The sequence below is a fragment of the Xenia sp. Carnegie-2017 genome, unplaced genomic scaffold (genome assembly GCF_021976095.1).
Source record: "Xenia sp. Carnegie-2017 unplaced genomic scaffold, XeniaSp_v1 HiC_scaffold_13, whole genome shotgun sequence".
NCBI lineage: Eukaryota > Metazoa > Cnidaria > Anthozoa > Malacalcyonacea > Xeniidae > Xenia > Xenia sp. Carnegie-2017.
In genome coordinates, this window is record NW_025813436.1 from 8,028,108 (window position 1) to 8,053,596 (window position 25,489).

General features: G+C 33.8%; 4 protein-coding genes across 4 annotated transcripts; 2 read left to right on the plus strand and 2 right to left on the minus strand.

Moving 5' to 3' along the window:
* The first annotated feature begins 90 nt into the window (after positions 1-90).
* On the plus strand, positions 91-14,696 carry LOC124433495 (diacylglycerol kinase theta-like). The gene is made up of 28 exons (XM_046983273.1): positions 91-399; positions 1,853-1,932; positions 2,021-2,123; positions 2,316-2,404; positions 2,774-2,899; positions 3,042-3,180; positions 3,353-3,454; positions 3,890-4,002; positions 4,583-4,655; positions 6,971-7,056; positions 7,293-7,339; positions 7,528-7,618; positions 8,256-8,307; positions 8,608-8,669; positions 8,746-8,893; positions 9,184-9,219; positions 9,293-9,408; positions 9,834-9,985; positions 10,251-10,399; positions 11,200-11,308; positions 12,247-12,414; positions 12,596-12,683; positions 13,162-13,223; positions 13,298-13,340; positions 13,464-13,532; positions 13,600-13,653; positions 13,791-13,889; positions 14,116-14,696. The coding sequence occupies exons 1-28, from the start codon at positions 228-230 to the stop codon at positions 14,257-14,259; spliced, it is 2,772 nt and encodes a 923-aa protein (XP_046839229.1). The 5' UTR covers positions 91-227; the 3' UTR covers positions 14,260-14,696.
* LOC124433499 (FK506-binding protein 2-like) lies at positions 14,427-15,845 on the minus strand. Its single transcript, XM_046983280.1, has 6 exons — positions 15,741-15,845; positions 15,582-15,644; positions 15,415-15,499; positions 15,301-15,334; positions 15,141-15,211; positions 14,427-14,938 (listed from the first exon to the last, which is right to left on the minus strand). The coding sequence occupies exons 1-6, from the start codon at positions 15,837-15,839 to the stop codon at positions 14,727-14,729; spliced, it is 564 nt and encodes a 187-aa protein (XP_046839236.1). The 5' UTR covers positions 15,840-15,845; the 3' UTR covers positions 14,427-14,726.
* Positions 15,846-15,964: 119 nt separating this feature from the next.
* Positions 15,965-17,511, plus strand: LOC124433501 (U11/U12 small nuclear ribonucleoprotein 25 kDa protein-like). The gene is given in 5 exon segments (XM_046983281.1): positions 15,965-16,414; positions 16,534-16,570; positions 16,572-16,637; positions 16,717-16,791; positions 17,229-17,511. Coding segments are annotated over 5 exon segments (447 nt in total). The 5' UTR covers positions 15,965-16,203; the 3' UTR covers positions 17,287-17,511.
* Positions 17,183-19,588, minus strand: LOC124433498 (copper chaperone for superoxide dismutase-like). The gene is made up of 9 exons (XM_046983279.1): positions 19,413-19,588; positions 19,252-19,324; positions 19,034-19,174; positions 18,793-18,875; positions 18,501-18,607; positions 18,270-18,330; positions 17,974-18,051; positions 17,811-17,911; positions 17,183-17,722 (listed from the first exon to the last, which is right to left on the minus strand). Exons 1-9 carry the CDS (start codon positions 19,440-19,442, stop codon positions 17,599-17,601), a joined length of 798 nt encoding a protein of 265 aa, XP_046839235.1. The 5' UTR covers positions 19,443-19,588; the 3' UTR covers positions 17,183-17,598.
* Between the last annotated feature and the right edge of the window lie 5,901 nt (positions 19,589-25,489).

Sequence of the window (25,489 nt, forward strand, 5' to 3'; positions counted from 1 at the left end):
CTTTTTGCGCACATTATTCATAAGTTGGAGACTGTAATACCCGCTGTCCAATGACAACACGGGCTCATAGGCTAGTTCCGTTAAATGAATGATAAACAATTCGGCGAATGCACTAAATGCTTTCAACGTCAACATCGACAACCACATCCCACAAATTTTTGTTTCGCATGGCTTGTTTGATTGTTTAAAAAATAGTAAATAGAGAAATGGCGTAGTTACTCTTAAACATGCCTATTAAGTCGTTGTCTTGGACGGGGCGCTCAAAATCGATCGCATTTCTTGAGGCTCTGGGAAATAATGGACATTCGTTTTCAAAGAAAACTTATCACAAACCTACTTACTGTCATCATTGTACCGATATGTTGTGGGGTTTTACTAACCAAGGATTTCAGTGCTCAGGTATATAATATTTTGTATTATCTGTTGGGATTAAAATTTTCCCCATAAGTTGTCGTTTATGAGAAGTGTGTGTGTATTTAACGTAGATAACATTTGTATTTACATTTTCTACTTCACTGTATCGAGTAAAATATTTTTGTATGTTTGTCATTTCCGATATGTCTCTAGAGGAAAATAGCAATTTGCTATGTAGTAAAATATATTGAGTACATGTTTTCACGATTTCAAATCTAACTTTCTTTGTAGAAATTACTTTTGTGAAAACTTGGCAATTTGTTTTTAATTTAAAACGACAGATGGCGTTAATTATTATAGACATATCATATTTTATGCGCTCAAACTCGAGTTTAGTTTGAATTTAAAATTTGGGAGGTTTGGAAAACAACGTACTGCAGTATCAACATTCATTTTCAAAATATATTTATTGGGTTTTATAAACTTTGACGAAAGCGTTGTTGTATAATTTGCAAATAGTAATTAAAAGTCGACGTCAATATAACATTCTGTTTGGTTCACAAAATTGATTTCCTTTTATATATACTTGTAAATTCGTGGATAAAGCCAAGAAATATTTCATATGTTGCTGGCTTTGATAGGAAAACTTGTCGATAGTTGGAAGACGTCATGTAAACCTAATCCACCTTTCCGTTATTTTATTCTTTTGTTTCATAATGAGTTTTCACTATCTTAATATGATCTTATTAGTATTCAAAATAGTTATCCAACGCCAACACATTTTTGGTATACTCTCATGTACTATTTAATAAATCCTTGGATATTTTCTTTTCTATGAATGTAAAAGTTTACTTATAACAGCTTGTTTTTTTGATTTAACATCTAAAGTTTGCAAAGTTTTAAGGATTTTCAATAAGGCCGAGTTCCAAAAGGCATTTTACTTGTTTAGGTCGGAAAACTTAGTGAACTAATTATTGAAATTTGGAAAGATGCACCTGCCTAATGTCAAATATACATCATTTATGAATTTTAAGATGCTTGTTAAACAATATTGCTGTCATTTAGAAAAGAGAAAACATTAGCCTAGGAAAATTCTAGCACAATTTATCCAGTGTTTTGGGTCAATTGCAAGGCTTGTTGTTAAGGGAATATTGCAAATTTAGATCTATTATGAAAAAGTTTAAAGTTATTTATAAATTGTAATGTTTGTTTGTGATATTCATTTTTTCTTGTATGTACCGGTATATTCTTTTTTGTCCAATGTTAAATCATAATAAACATTCTTGCTATATTTTTATCAATGTTTCATTTAGTTTTTAGCAATTAGAAAGGTACTTCCAGGTAACAAGGATTATTATAAATAAAATTTATACTTTTTTTAAGTTCTCTCCAAGAATTAACTATTTTGTGTAGACAGAATATTTCTGTGAATTATAGTTAAGAAGTCCATTTGTTTTGATAATTTCTGTGTATTCAATAGCTCTTGATTGTTTTTTAGTTTGCAACTTTGTGAGTCATGAAAAATGCTTGGCCCTCATTACAATACCATGTCATTATCTTGCTTGCACGCTCATAAAGGTTTGTCGAATATGATGAATTCAAAATCAGTGAAGATAGTTTCTTAGGCTTGAAGTGATGTTCATCTCTTTATTGTGTTTCATTAAAGGATCCTGTGGGCCACCAATGGTCACCCTATCGTATGTTGAAAAGAAAATATTGCAACGTTTGTCGAAAGCTGTTGAATGATTCGTCTGACTTAAGTTGTCAAGGTATAAAAACAGGCTTATGTTCATTGACGAACATTTTTCTGGGCAAAGCCTAAATTTAATGTACTTCTCTGAACTAGATAATTAAGCTGCACTCTTCTGTTTATTTTGACTTCTCACCAGAGTTTTCATGTCATGTTGTAAAAATGTTCTCATTATTTGTGATTTATAAAAGCTGAGCACAACCTTCTTTAGTATGCGAGTACAACGTTCATTATGCTTGCAAAGATTCAGCAATCAACTGCTGTAAACGAAGTGCAACATTCACTATCAAAGAAAGGAAGGTATATTGCTTCGTTATTGTCTTGTTAAATGTATAATTACAATTTAGTTTACAGCTGTTACGTCATAATGTTTTTTTCCAAAGTCACATCTGTTTATTCATGTAAGTTGAGTTCTGACATTCAATGTTAAGAATTTTTTTTCATATGCTTTTATGCCAGTACAAGATATATGTCAACTTTTTAAGTGTCAAATAAATAATTTAAACCACAAAACAAATTTTATTACACACTAGTTTTGTGTCATATAAAAGTTTACTGTTGCCCACTTTCCACTGTTAATACAAATATAGGATGTATCCACTTTACTTTCAAATTCAGGATTTTTCAATACGAATCTGTTTGGTTAATTTTATCTTAATGTATTTTAAGGGTGAAAACAATCACCATTGGCAGGAGGGAAATCTTCCATCAGGATCAAAATGTTATGTATGTAAAAAGTCATGCTACTCTTCTGAGTGTTTGGCAGGTGTAAAGTGTAAATGGTGTCCATTAACGGTAAATTTTTAATGAATTTGAACTGTACTTGATCTGATGTTGAAACTTCCTCACTATACGTATATTCCAGTCTAGTGTCTTTGTCAAGTGTAAAGACAAATGACTTTTTCATGAGCATTGTTTTTTGTTTATCTTACTCTAGGCGCATTCTGGTTGCTATCGACGTATAACTAGCAGCTGTGATTTTGGATACTTTAATCATCTGATGTTACCGCCTTATGCATTGTCCATTCCAAATCTTGCTGTTTGGAGAAAAATGACCCACGAAGTTAAAAAGACCAGTACGTTTCTTTCAATGTAATTAAAAGCAATATTACATGATTTTTGCAAGTCTTATTAGCGTGACTCATTTACGTGTGTACACATTTACTAACGATACATCAACCATGAATCTTTAATGGTAAGATTTATTTACAATGGTCATTTTCAAGCTTTATATTTTCATTGTTTCAGGTGACAATATTTGCTTGGATAGTGAAAGTTTGAGTGAAATCTCACTCAGTGAACACATTGACTCTGAAGACGAGTTATTAGTGAAGTCCCCCACTGACTCAGGTAGAAGACACTTGTTAAAATGTGTCTTATGAAACAAACGTCTTGGTACATACATTACAATTGCATTTAGTACAGTTGTCTTAAACTTTCTTCGTTTCAATGTTGAGCCAGCTATCTTTGCTGCAACATTGATGAGTCTTTGTAATAAAAGTTAGTTGTTTTCTAAAACTATCTTGAAATATCGGTTGTTGAATTGGTATTGGACTTTTGCCATGGAAATGCTCAATTCTAAAGCTTGTTTCAAAAAACGAAAATATTGCCATAATTACGGAACATTGTTGCTAAAATGAATGCATTTCGACTACTGTATGACGTATGAAATATCATTAATGGTATTTCATTTTTTAATGATTTGTCGAATTTTTCACTTTACGTACTTTCTTCATAGTGAATGATCGTCGTGATTTAATCGTAAAATGCGCTACTTCATTTTAGCTCATGGTTCTGATGTGACCAATTCTATCAAGATTTACGACGGAAAATTAGATGGTCCGAGAATGTTCAAAATCGTCCATGCTTCCAGAACAACAAAAGCATCCCAAATTTTGGTATGCAAATAATGTTGATTCCACGAACTAAACATTCAACATCGTTTCATGCAAGAAGTTAAATTTTTACATCAAATCTTGATTCTTCAAAAAAGAGAGACGGGTGTATGCAAAGATTAAGTTTGAACATACTTTCACTTCTTGATGAAGACACCAGACTGGGAGACTTGATTCTGTCTTAGGATGACTTTAAAATAAAATCGAAAATTTACAGTTCACTTCTCGTCTTGTTTTGATGCATATTTTGCAATCTGAAGATGTCTTGCTTCTTCGGAATTTGTTTTATACTATATTTCTTTAAATTGTCGGCTGGAAACCAGACTGGAGTATATAAGAACTCAAGTTTCAACATCCGATCACTACTGATGAAGACACTAGACTGAAGTGTATAAAGACTGGACATTAAACATCACATCACTCGTGATAAAGAGACTAGAGTGGAGTATTTTAGGATATTAAACCGTTAAGATGTAAGACTGGATGATAAGTGCATTAAAGTTTTAAAATTGAATGATAACTATAGACGATTCTATTGCTCGGCTATATAATTTACAAATGAATAACCATTGTATCATTAAAGGTTGAAGCATTAAGACTTTATCAAATCACTGATGATTCCGAAAATTATTACCTCACCAAAACTATGGATAGATGTAAGTATTCATTCCACTATTTTATATTCAAGATAAAGATGCATGGCTAATCATATATTGGATAACAATCCACCTTTCCGACGGTAAACACACGTGTCAAAAATACGTACGAGACCAAAATACAAAATTCGGACATTATGTATATAGAATAGTGGGAATAGAATGGTTAGGAGATGCTTTTGAGTTTAGGGCTTTTGTGAAATTGTTCTAGTTATTCAGAACGATTATTTATAGGGAGGAGGCATAACAGTAAATATTAACCATTTTGGGTTGAAAAAAAGCACAACGATCGAAGGAAAGCTTGAATTTTGGCATGTTGTCGCGCTAATGACTTTTTTGTAAGGATTGTCACGGGCCTTTACGGCGTGCCTTAAGAATATCCAGGACGGATTCCAGCTGCATAAAGCGCAAAAATGCAAGCCATACAAATTTTTGAACTGTTATTTTTATTACATGTTGGTTTCGTTGTATTATAATCACTAATCACAATAATATTATTGATGGATGAAATCTATCTGAAACTGGCTTTTCAGATTATTTTACTAAAGCTATAAATTTAAATGTATGAAATTACTATGACGCTAAATGATAACATAAACGTCTTATTATGAATATGTGTTAATTGTATTCAAAGACAATCATGAATCTCATCTGGAATCTCATGATGCATCGAATCATAAATATAAAAATAACTGTTAAAAAAATTCTATGACTTCCAATTTTCTTCGCTCCATGCAGCTAAAATCGGATAAGGATATTCTTTGAAGGGTGGTTTCTTACAGCGAAATGCATTCTACTTGCATTTACGTGATAACTTGGACGTAATAAAATGAATTATTTTATGAGAACTCTTGTAAAGAAAAAAGACAAATTTTGAAAACAAAAAATCGCATTTGTCCATGCATCCCGTTACCCCGATATAGTTGAGTACAAGAGCGTCGCATGTTAATTAAGGGAACCAGATAATCCTTGTTTGACATGAAGCCCATGGATGGTTTGCTCGTGATACATGAGAAACAGTAAATGAGAGAGTTAAATCAGAAAGATGTAAACCAATGAAAATTGTATAAAACATTTTTAAGGTTGTCTTAAATTATAAGTGTGATAAAAAGGCATAGTTTCAGAAGAATTTAAGTGAAGCATTGCTTGGTTTATTTTGATTTAAAAATATAAAATTTGAAAGCAAAAAAACCCCGTTTTCGGGCCATGCTTCCCGATACCTTGTTAATCTTAAGGCACTAGAACGCCGCATGTTAACGTTTCGGTAGGAGATTTCGGCCCCTCCACGCTATCCTACTTGGGAGATGCAATAGCAAACTTCCGCCCATCAGACCCCGAGATCACCTGCGATAGGCTTTGCTCGGGGTACGCAGGGAGAGTGCGGTCGCCACCGAAGTGTGGGCCCCTAAGCCGCTGCATACATATCGCACCCAGCTTCCACTGCTAGTTGACATCTACTATATGAAGTTTTAGCTTTACATATATACACACAAATTCAAAGGCTTACAAAAGTTGTGGTATTATTACAGTAACTACTGCGCATGCTCAGATTATTTTTTTGATAATTTGCGACTAAGTAAACTAATTGCCACAAATGTAGTGCAAGTACATATGGTTAGTCGTTGCCATGACTATAAACAACTAGTCAAGTGGACTGCGCATGCGCTAGAGCATGCGCAGATGATTTCTCTATTAAATTGTTATTAAACATGCTATTTACTTTAAAATCGATATGAGTAGATGCAGTTGATCGTTGCCATGACCCTGAACTTGGGCAGTTGGTCAATTGGACTGCGCATGCTCAAGCAGAGTGCGCATGCACAGATGATTTATCTGAAAATTTGTGACTGAGCGAGCTAATTACTCTATAATTGGTACTAGTACATACAGTTGGTCGTTGCCATGACCACGAACTTTGGGAATTGGTGGAGTTTGAGTACGCATGCTCAGATTGATTCTCCATTAATTTGTGACGGAGCGAACTCTGAAATTGGTGATTGTAGATGCGCGGAGCAAGTTTTCAATCATATATTTTTGGCATGCTATTTGTCTTCTTTAGCTTGTTTTTACTAATGAATATCAAACTCATCAACAGTATGTCCAACCAATTGAATGTCCGAATTTCGTAATTTGCTCTCGTATTTTTGACACGCGTGTTTACCGTCGGAAAGGTGGATTGCATCACATGGCTGTCCGCAACATGCTTGCAGGAATGCATGTTCTAGTTTACTTACTGAACGATGTCATTGTCGGAAACAATTGTTGAAGTTCATCCACTAGTTGTATTATGAAACTTTGTCTTGTTGTTTTTGTAGATAGCGAGCGTACAGTAGATCCAGAAGAAATGCCGTTACAATTTCCCAGTCGGAATAAACAAACCATGATATTTTTACGCATTAAGGTTTGTACGACTTTTTAACACGTATTCAAAGACGTGTTAGGCAGTGATGGTCTTTCATACGTGTTAATGGTCGTGTACCCTATGTAGTCAACCGGGATTTTAAATATGATTTTGAAATGTCAGATTATTTGAACAGATTGCTTCTTTTTTTTCTTGGAACTCCATACTTTCCTTCCCCCAGCATTCTCCTGAATGTTGTTTAGTAAGTTAAAAATTATACATAATTTGACTTATAGAATGCAGAAAAAAGTGGAAATATTCGTGTTTACTTGGCAATGGATAGGTAATGCTATAATATTTCGAACCTTCTCCACTCCAGTTTCTTTGTTTTCTTATGTTTTAAGTCGATATTATTATACACACCTTTATTTAGTTCTTACTCTGTGTAGGAAAACTTATAAAAAATAATTTAGGAATTGTGTTATATAACGGACTTCAGCGTCGAGCTTTGTCATTTTAATTTATTTCCAGAGCGACATCTTCATTCAAAACTATAAAAGTTCAAGCATCTACAACTGTTAACGAAGTTATTTCCAAGTCACTCCTAAGATTTTCATTGGAGGTACATTATTTAAATTCTTGTTGCGTGTTTACCTTTGCCCTTGTTGCGTGTTTACCTTTGCCCTTGTTGCGTGTTTACCTTTGCCAATGTCGCCAATGCAATCTTAATTTACTTAGCTCATAAACCCGCAGCTTTGTCAACGGATTCTCCTTGGGCTGCGTTTTGTGTTGGCTCTAAATCATAGGGCGCTATATTTATACATTGTTCTTTATCCCAAAAAATTTAAAGATTATTTGCCATCATAAGCACTATCCTTGCTTTTAAGGAAAGTTGTTGCCTAATTGATACATACGCATGTTTTATACTATTGCATATCATGATGCACACGTTTTGCTTTGGAGGCTAGCGTAGAACTGTTATTCACTTATTTTTGGTGTTTTACGCCTGTATTACAAAAGCCTACTCACAAAGCCTTGTCACTGGGTGCTACACAAATTGTACATAGAAATTGCTCTATTACCAATTAATAGCAAACTTATTTCTCCATCAATGGCAAAGTGTTTGCTAAAATATTTTATGTGAAGCAATCACTGTAAAGATAGTACCGTTTTTTAATAATTGTGAGGTTATTTTTAGGCCGTACTCTGTAAGCGGGTGTAAACCTTTAGATACAGTCGTAATTGTTTGAATATTTTAGGAGAAAAAGCCTGAAGACTTTGTCCTCATTATAACGACTCTTTTTGATGGAGGTAAATGCTGGCATCTTTTAGTCATCCTTGCATGTTCGCCCTATTTCTTTGTTGTAATTTCATCTACCATTTCTGCATGTTAAAGAATAATTATACATTCTCGTGACGACTAAAGACGAATGAAACACCAATGGCATTATTCAAAATAACAATTGAAATTGAATCTGTCGTTATCTCACCATGACTGACAGACACATCCTCTATGCTATATACTTTGTGTTATTTTCTAACACTGAAAGTCTTCGTGTCAATTACAATCACGGCTATCGTTCATTTGAATTCAGTCGATTTTTATTTTAGTTAAGGAACGTGCAATGAGCGGTGACGAGTTTCCTTGGCAAATTCTCACACAAATGAAAAGGGTTCGTGTTTTGAAGACGTAACATTTCTCGTGAGTGAATTCTATAATTTTAATGATTTTTTTGTGCTAATTTATAGAAATCGATACGCGAAATGAAATTTACTCGTTTCTACCTTCGACCAATAGACGAGCCTTCAGGCAACGTGATTCTATGTGTCAGCAACCTCCCAATGATGTTAAAGAATGAGTCATATCTCAATTTTCTCAAAGAACATCTACAGCACGGTAGAATAAACTATTAGAAAATATCTTTTTCTGTCTTTAGTTTCTCAAGTACGAGATATCCTTGTCAATAAAACCTTGGTACTTATATGAATTAGGAGTAGGAATTTAGAAGTTTGTACAATGATTGCGTGAATTATTTGGGTTCAACTTCTTTTTTTCTTACTTATTATAACTATTATTTGTTTAAACCCAATGCAGTTTCAACATAAGAGTTTCGTTATACTTGTAGTGTAATGTAATATTGGAAGTTGACTTTGTATGTACTATTTTGTCATTTGATTTGTTTTTAGATAATTTTATCGTTGAAGCCTTGTACCCAGCATCAGGTAAATATTATTTGATAAGTTTGTGCTTCTTTATAATTTTAGAAAAAAATTCGAAGCTTTTTAATAATTGTAGGAACGGCGTTTCTGTCGTTTCCTTCAGCCGACGTGGCTTCCTATGCAATGGTTGAATTGGAATCAGCAATTTTGAGCGGGAAAAATCTGTTTGTGAAACTAATTCCAAATATTTACGTACGTATGACATGTAAAATATAATTGATGTTGAAATTTGAGTTATTAACGCCAGTTCAGTGTTTTCATTGGGTGTCGTCTGATAATAAAACTTGAGATTTTATATACTCTTGTCAAATGTCTTCATCAGGAATGATGTGATGTTGAAACTTGAGTCTTCATATACTCCTCTCTGGTTCTTTATTAGGAGTGATCTGATGTTGAAATTTGAGTCCTTCTGTTATGAAAGCATTCTATTATGAATAATTTATGCAATCCAGTTAATTTATATGTTTTCAGAGATTGCATTATTTAATTTCACATTTATTCATCACTGATCAAGATACTCCATATGAGTTTTCAAAGACGATGAACTAGTTTTGATCAGTGTTGCCTCAATCTGTTTACTTTATTATCATAATTTATTTGTGCAGCTTTTATTGCAGGAGAACACTTTGAATGAGAAGAGTAATCCAGTGTTGGTAATGGTGAATGTACGTAGCGGTGGAGGTCAAGGTGGTGATTTACTTATAGAATTTCAAAAGATATTAAATCCTCATCAAGTTTACTCTCTCACTGACGGTGGACCTTTACCAGGGTAGGAGTGTCCGTCAATTTTTGAATGCTGTAAATTGTTATGTGACTTTAGAAATAAGAAAAATCTTTTGATTTGTTGCGAAAATGCTGAAATATACAGGGTTCTGGTCATTTAGAAGTTGCCTTGACGAATTTTTTGCTATACATATTATGTTGTCGTGTTGTTATTTATAGTTGATCGTTGACCCAAACTTACTTAGCCAAAGGCTGTAATAATGATTTTCAACAAGTAATGTATAAATGGGAGCTTTTCCTATTATTTTTAGGCTTTATGCTTTCCGTAATCTTAAATCATTTCGCATTCTTGTGTGTGGTGGTGATGGAACTGTTGGTTGGATCCTATCTGCTATTGACGAATGTTCTAAACATTTGAAGTGTCGTGATCCTGCTGTAGCTGTACTTCCTCTTGGGACTGGTGAGTAGTGAGTCATGTATTGTTTAGGGACTGGTGAGTAGTGAGTCATGTATTGGCTGGTGAGTAGGGAGTCGTGTATTGGCTAGGGACTGGTGAGTAGTGAGTCATGTATTGGGTGGTGAGTAGGGAGTCATGTATTGGCTAGGGACTGGTGAGTAGTGAGTCATGTATTGGCTGGTGAGTAGGGAGTCATGTATTGGCTGGTGAGTAGGGAGTCATGTATTGGCTAGGGACTGGTGAGTCATGTATTGGCTGGTGAGTAGTGAGTCATGGATTGGCTAGGGACTGGTGAGTCATGTATTAGCTGGTGAGTAGTGAGTCATGTATTGGCTAGGGACTGGTAAGAACGAGTGAGTCATGTATTGGCTAGGGACTGGCGAGTGGTGAGTCATGTATTGGCTGGTGAGTAGTAAATCACGTATTGACTAAGGACTGGTGAGTAGTGAGTCACGTATGACTAAGGACTGGTGAGTAGTGAGTCATGTATGACTAAGGACTGGTGAGTGGTGAGTCACGTATGACTAAGGACTGGTGAGTAGTGAGTCACGTATTGACTAAGGACTGGTGAGTAGTGAGTCACGTATGACTAAGGACTGGTGAGTAGTGAGTCACGTATGACTAAGGACTGGTGAGTGGTGAGTCACGTATTGAATAAGGACTGGCGAGAGCTAGTCTCAACCTGATTGTTCTGAGGACTAGTCTTCAACTGGATTGACTCAACTTGACTATTCCAAGTCTGTATGTCATGTCAAATACTATTTTTTGAATGTTTGAATTTTAAAAGGATTAACTCCTTTTAGGAAATGACTTATCTCGTGTATTGCGATGGGGTTCTGGTTACAGTGGCCATGAAGATACTTCTGCTTTACTGTTGTCACTTGATGATGCCAGTATCGTTCCTTTAGATAGGTTGGTTTTGCGCAGTTGTTGACTGTTCTTTGTCTCTGTTGTTCATTATCACCACCTACATTGACACACGTTATCTTAGTTTATATTTTAGATAGTGTAAAGACTGTTCTCATTCTCTGTTGTTCATTTATCATTACCTACACTGACATACGTTATCTTAGTTTATATTTTAGATAGTGTAAAGACTGTTCTCATTCTCTGTTGTTCATTTATCATTACCTACACTGACATACGTTATCTTTGTTTATATTTTAGATAGTGTAAAGACTGTTCTCATTCTCTGTTGTCCATTCATCATTACCTACACTGACATACGTTATCTTAGTTTATATTTTAGATAGTGTAAAGACTGTTCTCATTCTCTGTTGTTCATTTATCATTACCTACACTGACATACGTTATCTTAGTTTATATTTTAGATAGTGTAAAGACTGTTCTCATTCTCTGTTGTTCATTTATCACTATCTACAGTGACACACGTTATCTTAGTTTATATTTTAGATAGTGTAAAGACTGTTCTCGTTCTCTGTTGTTTATTCATCACTACCTACACTGACACACGTTATCTTAGTTTATAGTTTAGATAGTGTAGAGACTGTTCTCTTTCTCTGTTGTTCATTCATCACTACCTACACTGACACACGTTATCTTAAGTTATATTTTGGGTAGTGAAAAGACTGTTCTCGTTCTCTGTTGTTCATTCATCACTACCTACACTGACACACGTTATCTTAGTTTATATTTTAGTTAGTGTAGAGACTGTTCTCATTCTCTCTTGTTCATTCATCACTACCTACACTGACACACATTGGCTTTGTTTGAATTTTAGTTAGTGCTGAAACTATTCTTGTTTTTCTGTTATTCGGTCATTACTACCTACACTAACACACGTTATATTTGTTCTCTGTTGTTCATTCATCACTATGTCGTGTTTTCAGGTGGACAATAATTTTAGAATCGTCACATATGTCAAATGATACACCTACTATCGAGGATCTACCAAACAGTTTTGTAATGAATAATTATTTTGGCATTGGGATTGATGCTGCTTTGTCGCTGGATTTTCATCTTGCCAGGGAGGAAGCACCAGAGAAATTCACAAGCAGGTGAAAACTTTTCGTCATTTCCGTATCTTTTTACTTTTTTTATGCAAAGATTTTTATTGTTTAAGCTACGAAGATAGTAATTTTTTCTAAAGTAAAAACAAATGGAGTGCCATGCTGCAGTCACAAGCTGGCCAAGCTGATGATTCTTTTTAACTCTGAATGTTTTTTTTTTCAACGTAAGATTGCACAACAAGAGCGTGTATTTTCGTGTTGGCCTTAGAAATATGGTCAGAAAGTCAATGGAGTTCAATGAAAACGTTTCACTGCAGGTATTTGAGAAAAATAAATAAATTGTAGTTAGGAGTTGATAATCAAATTTTAGAACTTTTGTTCTTACAGACTCTAGTGAAGTGTTCATCTCAGGAGCGTATGATTTGAAAAGTTAAAATTTGAGTCATTATATACTCCAGTCTAGTGTCTTTGTCCAAAAGTGATCAGATGTTGAAACTTATGTACTCCAGTTTAGTGTCTTTATCAGAAGTGCTCAGATTTTGAAACTTGAGTGATGATGTAGCTACTTCAGTCAAGTGTCTTCATCCAGAAGAGATATGATGTCAAAATTTGAATTCTTATATACTTCTCTCATGTAGACACTTTGTAATGTTAGGATATTTACATCGACGTCATCCATCATCTCAACTGTTTTTTAACCCACTTCTTTTGTCGAAAGTCTTCGACTGACTTTCAAGAAATGAATCATTGATTTTCATTACACTTTATAAACGAGTGCATAATTTATTTTTCCAGATTGATGATAAAGATGTTGATATGCCTGTTATAGAAGGAATCATTATCCTAAATATTGCCAGGTATTTACAAATATTTTTATTGCAATATAGTTTATTGTGTTGTGATCATTATGCAATTTGAATGTTTTACATAGTTGGGGAGCAGGATGTGATCTTTGGGGACAAAATAATGATGACGTAAGTATGTAGTAAATGAATAGATATACGCACCATCAGATGATGACAATTACTCTTGCGTTTCTGTGACATAAACATGAACACAGACATATTTACTCAAATGATTCTGTTATTTATTTTTAGAAATTTGCAGTGCCCTCATGTTATGATAATAAACTGGAGGTTGTTGGTGTAACTGGAGTTATGCATATGGTACGCGAATGTTAACATTACCTAACTACATACATGTTCATAAATGATCAAAGTTTTATGTTAATAGGGTCAAATCAAGAGCGGAATGCGTTGTGGTTTAAGACTTGGTCAAGGCTCTAAGGTATATTTGTACATGTATGAAGAGGGTATAATAACATTAACCAAACAAATATAGAATCCATTTGTATGCCTCATTGATAAAATTTTGACCATGCATGAAGACATTTATTAATTGCTACATGGTATCCATTGCTTTAGATTAATCTGTGCTTGAAATCAGAATTACCTGTTCATGTGGATGGTGAACCGTGGTACCAACCCCCTGGAAATATTATCATACGACCCACTCTCAGTCAGGTTAAATATAGCAACTTACTGTTATAGAAAGGAAGGAGCATGTGTATTATTTTGGAGTATCTTTTCTCCATCACATATATCGTGCTTTCTTCTTTTACATATTGCTGCTTAATGGTCATAGCAATATCTTTTGTTTCTGTTCAATGGTTTAGTGCCATATTTAAGTTACATCAATATTCCTAATGCTTTGTCATTTACATTCAAAGTTTTGTCATTCTCTTGTTAGGCAAAAATGTTACAAAAACGTTCAAAGACATTGCGGTCACCCAAAACAGAGAAGTCACGCAAAGGTCTCATGAATAGCAGATTTTATAGTTTTGATGCAGGTGGTGCAATTGTTGGAACATCCAAAAATAAAGAAAGTTTATGATTGCTAATAGCCAGCCATTACCTAGTTCTTGCAAAGTATATTGAATTTTGATCATTTCCCCTCCTGAAAGTTGATCAAATCACATGAAACAGTTATGAATCCCTTACATGTAAGGAGGGAGATACATTAAAGTCATGTAAACATTTTTTATCCAAATTACACAGGTGTAACAATATTGTATGATTTAATTATTTTAACCAGTATTTATTATGTAGAAATAATTTGTGCTAAAACTTCTTTATTTATAATTTCTGTAAAACATTTATTGATGAATTAACAGCTAAGGAGAACAGTTATTTGAAGAATTCTAAAACTAAAATAAATTTTCCAGTCCATAAGTCTTTACATTACCTAAAATATAAACTAAGTGAAACTGTAGTTAGAAATTTTAAAAGTAGTAACTGCTACAAATACAAGTCCACTGTTATCTTTTTAAATTGATGTTAAAATTGTCTATGTTGCATATGCTATTGTTTCTTTTTTCTAATTTTTTTTCCGGACCTTTCATGTTTAATCTTTTCCTTGTGTTCTGAGTATCTTTGATATAGAATGACAACAATTAAGATGATGAGTGCTGGCCAAATGGCAAAGTTCAAGAACTTTCCAATGTTCATTGTATTAAGAGATGAATATTTTTCAACATTCACCAACTCTGTGTCAAATACCAAAGTTGCATGAGCTATAAGGGAGGGAAAAATTGTCGTTCAAGGTACATACCCTCTATTAATATTTCTTTTATGACCTCTTTTTATGGTGCTATTCTGTTGTACATGTTTTCACTTAAATTTATGTTCACTGGTCAAATATTTCAGCATAATATTAATAAATTATTCTGTAGGCAAGCATGGATGTTGTCAGGTCAGTTGAACTTTATTACTAACCTGGAATAACTCCTTCAACACCATTGGCTCCATAAGCGAGTTGTGATGGAATGATAAGTGTACGTTTTTCTCTGTTGAATGAAATGCTTTACTTTGTTCACTAAAATCCTTTAATTCATTTCTATAAGTTAACAATTGCTTTTATAGAAAACTAACTCACCCCACACACATTCCACGAATTCCCTGGTCCCAACCTAAAATTAATGAGGTCTATTAGCTGGTATGACTTTTTGTAAATTATGATTATGTGTTTGGACGTATGTATTGACTGTACCTTTGATGACCTTGCCTTTTCCTAATGGGAATTTTATAGGGCTTTCTTTTGATGCATCAAATACTTGACCATTTTGCAGTTTACCCTGAAATGTGTAATTGCAACAGGTCAAATCATGTTTGTGTCAGAATGCCATTTGAGTATATTGATTTTAAGTATGTAGTTACAATGTAGTGTACGGCGACAATGTCTCCATTCTCAGCTGTTAAATCACATCTTTCTGGTTTGTGCTACAAAGTATGAAAATATGAAGAAGCTTTAGCATGCAGACTGACATTTGATATTATACAGAAAATTACTATGGACTAGTACAATAGAAAAATTACCACAGATATAATTTGTAAATCTTTCTTCTTGGCTGCAGAAACACTTACTAGAAGAACTACTAATATATTAAAAGTACCAGAAAATCTAAGAAATAGCATGTTGAAAATTGGTCGCAGTTGTACCACTTGGACGGAGTAGATAAACCATAGAAATAATAGAATGGTAATTTATTCTGGATATTTTGTGGATAGAAATGGATAAATTCATATAATTGTTGTATTTGGTTTTCCTCGGGTTTTTGAATACAACAAAGGAAAAATGGAAAATGAATTTTATGAGAAAAAGTACAACTCAAATTTTTAAAACATAATTAAAATTTCACACAGGTCATAACCGTCTTCTATTAAGTTTTGACTGTGCAATGTGAAAAATTGTGCACGAAATCAAGGTGAAAGTGCAATGAAATCCCTGCTTCTATTTTGGCAATGCTCCTAATGTCCCCCAAGTCCCCTATGGACAAAAATGGCGGCCGAATTTGAAAGCGAACAGTTTTCTCACTCCGAGTTTATGGCTTTGGCATTAAATATTATTTCGGAGATTGTAAAAGATCCTTTGCTAAATGACCTACACAGTGAGCCGAGTGTTGAAGAAGTAAATTCTCAAATAGCGCTGGAGCATGGACGAGCTATTGTCGTTAATGTAGTTCAACAAAACAAAGAGAAGTCAGTTCTACGTATGTTGAATTGTTTTACTTTGTTTATCTCGGACAAATCAATGGAACGACAATTAAGTATGTTGTCGGCTTTATATTAATATTAAATAACTTCTTTTCTTGGCGTTTAATATGATCAGCTGTTGTGGTTCCATCGACTGCCAAAGTAAAGGATTTGAAAAGCTATTCAAAGGCATGTTACACTTAAACAAACGAGAGAAAGAGGAACAACATACATAAGTTGGTAATAATTTATACATCAAACAAAGATAGTTCTATGTGACTATAAATATTGTCTGATTATTGTATATTGCGTGATTCAGGAGATATGTATGGAAAACATATTGGTTGATATATGAGGGAGAGAAATTGACTGATAATGAGAAAACAATAAAGGAGTAAGTATGAAATGTTAAAGCTGATTAATGAATATAGAAACTATCATATATGACTTATGTTTCTTAATTATAATGCAACAAAAGATTAATTGCAAGATTGTTATGATAAATGCACTTCACACTTGTTTTTAGATTAATGCAATTTCTATGTTTGTGCATGTGCAAAACAAATGATCAATTCATTCATCAATTGTTTATGTTGTTGGATGAAAATATTGTGCAATCATTCCTACCATAAGTAGATTCTCTTGTGAGCACAACCAAGTGTCTGCTTCAGAGAGGTGACTGTGAGTAGAGGTTCAATTGTAGTTGATATTATACAAACTAGTTGTATAACTTGTCATGAAGTGTGAAATCTTTGATGAAACATTTAAAGGATTATTGTCAAGGGTTTATTTTCAAAAAAATTACTGTTTATTCATCTTATTTATTTTTAGTTATGGCATCAAAAACAAAGCTATATTGACATTTGGAAAAAGGCTTCGACGTAAATAAAAGGTTTATTGCATGAGTGAGAAAATATGCTTGGATGACTTGATTAGGTCATTTGCAAATGATAAACAAATATATAAATTACCAAGCTAATAATGAGGGGGCAAACTAATGAAATTAAGACAGACAGTGATATACTCCACCATATCTAGTCACATGCACTACCAAAAGCATTGCCAATTGAAGTAATTTATGTGGCGCAGAATTATAAAATGTTTACATTACAAATAAGTTTGTGTGAATCTTATTTGAGGAGCTATTCCATCAATTATTGGTGCATAGCATTATCCATTTTCATGCATACTATTAGAATTTCTATGCTGATGTTTTGTTTGTTTCTAATTCTCTTTCTTCCCAAAGTGTCATTCCAGTACAAGCACATATCTTCTTCCTGTTCTGAAACAATCCAGCTGATCGAGCAATAATACCACAAGCTAGCCTACAAAAGTATAATTCATTACTTTATGTTGAAAATGGCAAAACTTTTGTCAATAGCTAAGCATGCACAAATGACCCAACAATCAAACCTCTTTCCTGAATTTCCATCAATTTTTGATTGCAAATCACCACCTTCCAAATCATCTTCTTTCTCTGTTATTACCACTGACCTACCAGTGACATCCCACACCTGAAAATATCAAATTTGTTTGAAGCATTATCAATCATTGAAGGCTTAGAGTGTTCAATTACCTTAATATCATGACTTTGCAGGCGAAATTGTGCACGTTTTCTTGTATCTGCATTGATGTTGCCCAAATCACCAACATGCTAAAAAATGATCAGTTCATAAACACTATTTCAAGGATTACTAAGAAATTAGGCTATGTCTCAAGGATTATAATTGGTATGTAAGAAAACAGTTATGAAACCCCAATGACTAAGTTTAACAAGTTTCATCATCTGAATTAGAAAAATTCTAATTCTTCAAAAATTCACCCTGCTTGCAATTGCATTTTCATTTGATCTAATTCCAAATCCCCTCTTACTTTTTTTTTGATATTTGGTCCTCCATGGTTCTCGTTTTGAGGATTGTAAATATTTCCCACACTAAAAGAATAGAAGTGAGACACGTTGCTTCTAACAACGAAATAATCAATATCAAACAAAGTTAATCACTTCTTTTCCCACTTCTTAAAACCTTCAAAAATCTACTTGTTATGCTAGAAATGAACACTAATATACTCTTGTTAGGTCACAAATGACTACAATAAGCCAACCTATTACATCCATCTGAAAGATCACCAAGTTCGTGAATGTGTAAACCATGTAAGCCTGGGGCAAGACCATCTATAGTTCCATCAATTATGCATCTGTCTTTGTCAACCTGCATTTGACATATGAAATTATATGTGACCTCTTAATTATTTGGCTGTAAAATAGTATTGGCAATATTTTATTGATCCTTTTTCCAATAAAAATAAAGCCATGATAGACATGAATGATATTAACCTTTAATATGTAATATAAAAATGTAAAGATGTGATGAAATTTACATATGAATAATTATACTTGAACATAACGTATGACTCCTTGAATGTTATTTTCACCAGACACAATTGAAACTGCAGCTCCAATATGATTTGCAAAACCATCTGAAAAATGATTATTTAAAAACATCCTTTTTGGGAAAGGCTACACAATGGTGAAAATTTAAACCATTTAAATTCCTACAGAGTTACTTCTGAACAATTACACCAAATTGTGTATCGTTCACATTGAATCATAATGCATTCATTCAATAAAACTCTACCTGCTAACTGTGTTCCACCTTGTCCACGTAAAATGACTTTTCTTCCAGTTTCTTCCAAAATCTGTTGAATTTTGCCAGAAGGAATGTTTGTTATCAATGTGACCTGTTCATCTTGTAGGTTTATGTTATACTCCTTGATACCTTTATAAAAAATATGTAATAGTTCACATAACGCTGCAAATTGCAATGATTTGCCTAAAGTTCTAGCAAAAATTAACCTTGAACCTGTTGAAGACAGTCATCAATAACACGAACACAATTCTGGCTCGTCATTTCTACAGCAAATTCCATCTTAAATGAAAAAAATCATGAAATATTTTTTCAAGAACTGAGATTTAGTCCGTTCAGAGATTGAGCTGAACTTGGTAAGACTTCTTACCTGAGTAAAGGCTGTTTCTGATTCATCCATTGTTAATTTTATATTTCAATAAACATTGAATACACAATAGTTGAAAAAACCCATTTTGTTTTTTCCACTAATTTTATAGGACATTTGTTTATATGACTGTCAATTTGTAACAATATTATGTATTGATCAATGTAATTGTAGTAGCACTGGTATTCTATGTATAAGCCTACGATCAGGATTTAGTAGGAATTTTGGACATTTTCAAAAGGATTTTACAATATTATTTTATATTATTTTAGCAACATAAATGCATGCTAACCGCTAAATTGCAAAGCAAGTGAAGCGATTGCTAGTGTTTGTTCTTGGAGGGAAATAAAATCAGTCGGGACGATCTTAATTGTGTAACCTGACCAATTTGAATGATTCCTCTCTAAAACAAAGACTTATTATTCATTGCTTCATTTATTATAAACAAAAGACATCTTAAGTGGAAGTACGATGACGTTGACGCGGGAAATATTAAATACAATTGAAACAGGATGGCTTACAACGACTGCGAAGGAGATGTACCTAAAGATAGAAAACAGTTGAATAAAATGTCGGAAAAAGCTTTGTTTATTTTTTACGATTGTGAGGCAGCAGGTAGTGATACAGTCACTGCAGATATTGTTGAAATTGCAGCGCGAACTTATCCCGAAGTAGGGAAATATGCATTTCAAAGTCTCGTTCACACCTCACAAAAACTGGAAAAATTTAGTATGTCACATTGTGTGTGTGCATAATGTACGATAAATTGTTGCTACGTTTACTAGAATCATAGACCACATATATAAAGGATATTGTATAAAACGTGTTACATTTTTATAATTATTTTTGTAAAATATTTGTGTAATTGAGTTATTTGTTAAATTTTGTTTCATGCCCCCTAAACTCCTGCTTTTGATTATATTTATAGCTCTATTACATGACTTCAAAATTACACAAACATGCACAATTTGCGGTATACATGCTGCATGCATGATTATTTCACAAAATGTTACAATATCTTTGACCAATTAACATTAAAAATCAACTTGCAGCAAAGATAGCTTGTTGTATTGTCTTATAGCTATTGAAAAATGTGGCATAGTGCCTTCAGACTTAGATGGAAAGCCAGAATTTGCTGATGTTATTCAAAGATTTTTTCGATGGATTGCAAACCGAGTAAAAATCCAAAACAAGAAGACGGGATGCAATCATTTTCCAGGTAATCTAATGGTATCCATTCTAGTTTTGGGGATGACCAGCATTATTAATTTTAAGGAAAGAGGAGTTGTTCAAGAAATTTGAAATCACTTAAATTTCTATCATTCTAACAAAATTTTATGCCGCTATCAAATCATCATTTTTGTTTTTCCGATTATAAAAGTAAGGAATATGCAGTCCTTTCACAAACTTCACTTTAAAACCATGGTGAATATCAAATTGTGTTTGTGTAACTTTCCATTGGCTTCATGTGAACACATTATGTTACTGGCATGTGGATTATTTTTATTCCAATGTTTTTTAGTTCTATGTGCCCATTATGGACTTGGGTTTGACTTTAGAATCTTATTGAATAACATGAAAAGACATAATGTTAAAGATCATTCTCTGCAACGTATCAACCTTCATTTTGCTGATACTTTGGAATTTGTTAAAGAAGTGAGTTGTATTGCATATGTTTGTATACCAATTTCAATTATTTGGAGTGATTTTATGTGGGCATATCAGTTTGAGAGAACCATGCCCCCAGAAATATTTAGTATAACTGTCTGAAAATCCTCGAAACTATTTTTTATAAACACTTGCAAGTTGTCTTTAATATGCTCAATACATATAATTTATGAGTGCAGTCTGCCTTCAATAATCCAACTGACCTATTTTTAATCACTCACACCTCCTCATCATTTTCTAAAAATTTTCTGAGTATAATTTATCAGGAAACCTTTGTATGTATTTAACAACAACACAAACAACATTTGTATACCGGCCAGTATTAATCCCCGCCAGGGGGGTTGACCGGTCCATGAATTTTTCTACGCCAAACGTCTCTATCTCTCGCCATATCTCTCGTTATACCCATCGCCTTCATATCACTGTTCACAGCATCCATCCATCTCTTTCTCGGTCTACCTCGTTTGCGGACTCCATCCACATTCATATGCAACGTATGTATTTCTTTGTATGTATTTAAGATGCAAGGAAAACATATGAAAGAATTGGAAAAGACAAAATTGTCAATGGATGCTTTATTCTCAAGATTTTGTCCAGGAAAAATCTTTTCAAGTGAGAAATTGTGAATTTTGATTAATTGCATTTTTCAAGATCTTCCACAGAAATCGTCCTTTATAAAGAAATTCCTTATTGCTTTAGATCAGCATCGTGCATTGGGAGATGTTAATGCTATGATTGAAATATTTTGTAAAAAACCGTTAAAATCAGAACTAAAAAACATTCACATCCTTTCCGCAAAAGAATTGTAAGTACATCTAACTGATCAATAATTCCACTTATAAAGTTTGATTATTAATTATTACTCACTGATGATGTATAGAGACACCGCTAAATGTTCCTTCTTACTAAAATTAGAATCAATCTTCTGCCTGGTATAACATGAAGAACGACTTCTAATTTTTTTCTGAGACGCTCTTCTTCTTTAGAACGCTTGTCTTGTGATTGTTTTATGACTTTTACCACAGGTTCACACGTTGATTTTCGTAATGTGTGTTCTTAGGTGAACGCTAAAACGTACTATTTAGCTACCACAATACAGGAATTATTTTCAAACGGACATAATGCTCGTGCTTTTTTAGATGCGATTGGTTTACTGCACAATTCAACGAGAAAGAACAGTTGGCGATTCTTGAAGGTAATCGGTCATTTAGTTGAAGTTTAACCAGATTCAAATATTAACATTCAATCATTCCTGATGAAGACACAATACCAAAAAATCACGTTTGCGCATGAATTATTCCTGGTCAAACATCAGAACTATACATTTCGTGCTCTATGTTCCATGTTTATATTTTCTTTTTGATGCATATTTTTAGAGAAAATGTCCAAGATGGATTCATTTTCAAAGAACTATTATTCCAAGAAATTGTTCAAGCTTCAACTAACTTACGACGCCCTCAAGTCAGTTTTCGAGAATTGCTGTTCTTACATGGACTTTTATACGTTTCTTCAAGAAAGAGGGCTCAATCGAAAGACGGCAAAGTATTTTGCGTGTCAGTTTAGTGGCATGGGACTAAAGAATCAAGGAAGTGAGCCATATAGTGATATTTCTCTGTCAGTTGTCCCTTCTGATGAAACATATGACGTAAGTAAAGATGAAATGGATGAAATCGTCATAGTGACGAAAGAATCTTCTTACGACCCGCAATTACCTTACGACAACACCTTGTTATGTGAAGGCGAGGAGAACTGGGAAACCGAAGTGGACAACAGTCGTTCGTTTACCATCTCGTTGACAAAACCACCGGCTCCCCTTAGTTTGACTATTGACGACTTTGTATCAGATGTTTCATCAAAAAAGACTAAAACGTCCACCCTTCGTTGTAGCAAAGGTATGATAAATATTGGGCAAACAAGATTTAGATTCGCAGCCATGAACTAGTTTTCACTAACAAGCTTTCTGTCAATCTGTGGCGTAACTGTCTCTGTCTAAAACATGAAAAAACAGGAGTCTTCTAACTTTAATAAACGTTCCTAGACAAATATAGCCACATTTTCCTATTAAAACTACGTATTTAGGAGTTGATATTTTGATGCAAACATCAATTCCAATATTTTCATTTTGCTTAAATTGCCTGCTGAAATGCAGCAAACATAAATATTTATGTCATTTTAATTTTCTCAAAAATTTTTTTGGCTCCTTCGAGTGTCATGCTTTTTGATTGATTGTAAAATGTATGTCCATAAAAATAATACTGCATTTCACAATAGGTACTTCCATCCTTTCATCGGACGACAGGTTTTCATGTAAAATGAGAGAGAAGAAATTTCTTCGAACGATTAAAGAAAGTATTGTGAAAGGCGCTAAAAAGAATGCTCCTCGGAAAGAAAAAATTAATGTTGAGAAAATAGGAAATAACGCGAAAGACGATGAACAGAATTTTAATATTGCAGCTATGAAACCTGGAAATTCCGACGAAACATCGCGTATCAAATCTAAAAAGGTTTGTAATGGATACCAAACAAAGGTTGCCGTTAGACATGACAAGAATGATGTTTGGAAAGTGAATGATTGTAATGAAACAAAAACTGATTTGGGAAAATCTTCTATGAAATCAAATACTCAATCCAAAATACAGAAAAAGAATTCAAAAAAGAATAATAAGCTGGTTAGAGATGACGGACTAGTAGAAAATTTAGCCAAAGAGAACTCTGCATACGACAAGGAATCTAAACGTATTCGTAAAACCTGTGAAATTAAACAGAATAATGATAAGCAGATAGTGAATGTTAGTAGAAACTCGCTCAAAGATCCTGCAATTGTTGTAGACAAAAATATTGTAAAAGTGAAAAGTAAAGTGAAAGTAAAGCAAGGTGATTGCATCCATGTTGAGTCAAAGAATGGTTTGTCAACAAGTGTCGAAACACAAGTTACAGATGATTCTTCTGAAAAAAGTAAAATGATTTATGATAAACGAGAGAAGGGTTTTCCTACAAAAGATGCATCAAAATGTGACAAGCAATGTAGAGTTACAAGAAAAGGAAGAAATAGTTGCAACAGTAATGAACATCTTGTTTCGTTGAATGATAAGAAATCCAAGAAGAAAAATATGAAAAAACCTGAAGTGTTTAGAAGATATCCTGTTGTTTTCCGGAAGGATTTATTTCCTCCGAAACAAAAGACATTACCTCACATGGAAATATTTGTTGGGGATTTCCCCATTTATGTTCCAATTAAGACAAATTTTGAGAACGGTGCTGGGAGCACTGTTGATGATGTTAACAAGGAAATTTGTTCTACAACTCATAATGTCGAGAAATCGTGCAATGGAAACGTGGAAAATGGCAGCACTTTTTCAGAAAAACATGAATATTCAAGTTTGCCCATGCTCAAGGAAAACGGGATTGTCGTTGACTGTAAAAAAGTTGAAGAAATTGTTCATGACGAGAGCAATGACGAAATTAAAGAGCTGGAAAAAATTCCACCCGACATCAATCGTGTTGTTGTGCATCACTCCGCGAAATGTGAGATTGTTTCTTGTTCAAACGAGGAGCCAGCTGTAATAAATGATGCTTCTCAAAACGTACGAATGCTTCGTATTGAAACAGAGAAAAGTACCGGGGTTTTGAAAGCCTGTGAAATAGACAGTCGTCAACTTTCCATTAAAAGTACCACACAAAATCAAAGCAAAAAGTCGAATGAAATTTCCGCAAAGAAACTGCAAATCCTTAAGAGAAATAGCTCAATGTCTTCTGACGAAGTTTCAGCGAAGGAAATTTCTGTTTTGTCTTCAAAAATTGCGCAAGCTTCACAGACTATCGATAGTCAAGAATTGTCCGAAACTTTTGATCAATCTCATCGACTTATTACAGCCGAAGAGGAAAAAGTGGCAGAATTTAGAATAAAGAAAATGACAGACTCTTCACAACAAACAGATCTTGTAAAAGAGAAAGTGAATCAAGGACAGCAAACTGATTTTGCTCTTCCTAGCTTAAATCACAAAGAAGCATCTTTGCAATTAATAAAGATGCAAGATAGGAGTACCATCACTGACTACCCTAGACTACGCCAAGTTCAATCCTCTTCATCTTGTGATGAAAATCCATCAGAGTCCCTTAGTTCTTCACCCACAAGCCCAATACTGCTATCTCAAGGATATGCACGTCCGGATATTTATCCCACTGATGAGAATGTCTGGGCTGACGCTATTCCAGTTGTGACCTTAGAATCTGCATTATGTCCAGAGGATGGGAATGAGAATCATGATAAAGATTTTGATCGATCGGAGATTCCTTCCTCTGATATTCACTACCTGGAAAAAGATACCCGGTATATAGAGGAAGAGGGTATACTTCAGAATGAATATCCTCATCATCTTAGGAATTTGCATAATGATATCAAAAATCTGCAG

Excerpts from the sequence above, each read along its gene's own strand:
- LOC124433495 (XM_046983273.1), top strand. The coding sequence starts at position 228 with ATGCCTATTAAGTCGTTGTCTTGGACGGGGCGCTCAAAATCGATCGCA. Across the intron at positions 7,619-8,255 it reads TCCTAAGATTTTCATTGGAG|GAGAAAAAGCCTGAAGACTT; the intron begins GTACATTATTTA and ends TGAATATTTTAG. Across the intron at positions 13,890-14,115 it reads TACGACCCACTCTCAGTCAG|GCAAAAATGTTACAAAAACG; the intron begins GTTAAATATAGC and ends TTCTCTTGTTAG.
- LOC124433499 (XM_046983280.1), bottom strand. The coding sequence starts at position 15,839 with ATGCTATTTCTTAGATTTTCTGGTACTTTTAATATATTAGTAGTTCTT. Across the intron at positions 15,500-15,581 it reads TTGTCGCCGTACACTACATT|GGTAAACTGCAAAATGGTCA; the intron begins GTAACTACATAC and ends TACACATTTCAG. Across the intron at positions 14,939-15,140 it reads TGTTGAAGGAGTTATTCCAG|CTCATGCAACTTTGGTATTT; the intron begins GTTAGTAATAAA and ends CCTCCCTTATAG.
- LOC124433498 (XM_046983279.1), bottom strand. The coding sequence starts at position 19,442 with ATGGATGAATCAGAAACAGCCTTTACTCAG. Across the intron at positions 18,876-19,033 it reads AGGTGGAACACAGTTAGCAG|ATGGTTTTGCAAATCATATT; the intron begins GTAGAGTTTTAT and ends ATCATTTTTCAG. Across the intron at positions 18,331-18,500 it reads CTTTCAGATGGATGTAATAG|TGTGGGAAATATTTACAATC; the intron begins GTTGGCTTATTG and ends CTATTCTTTTAG.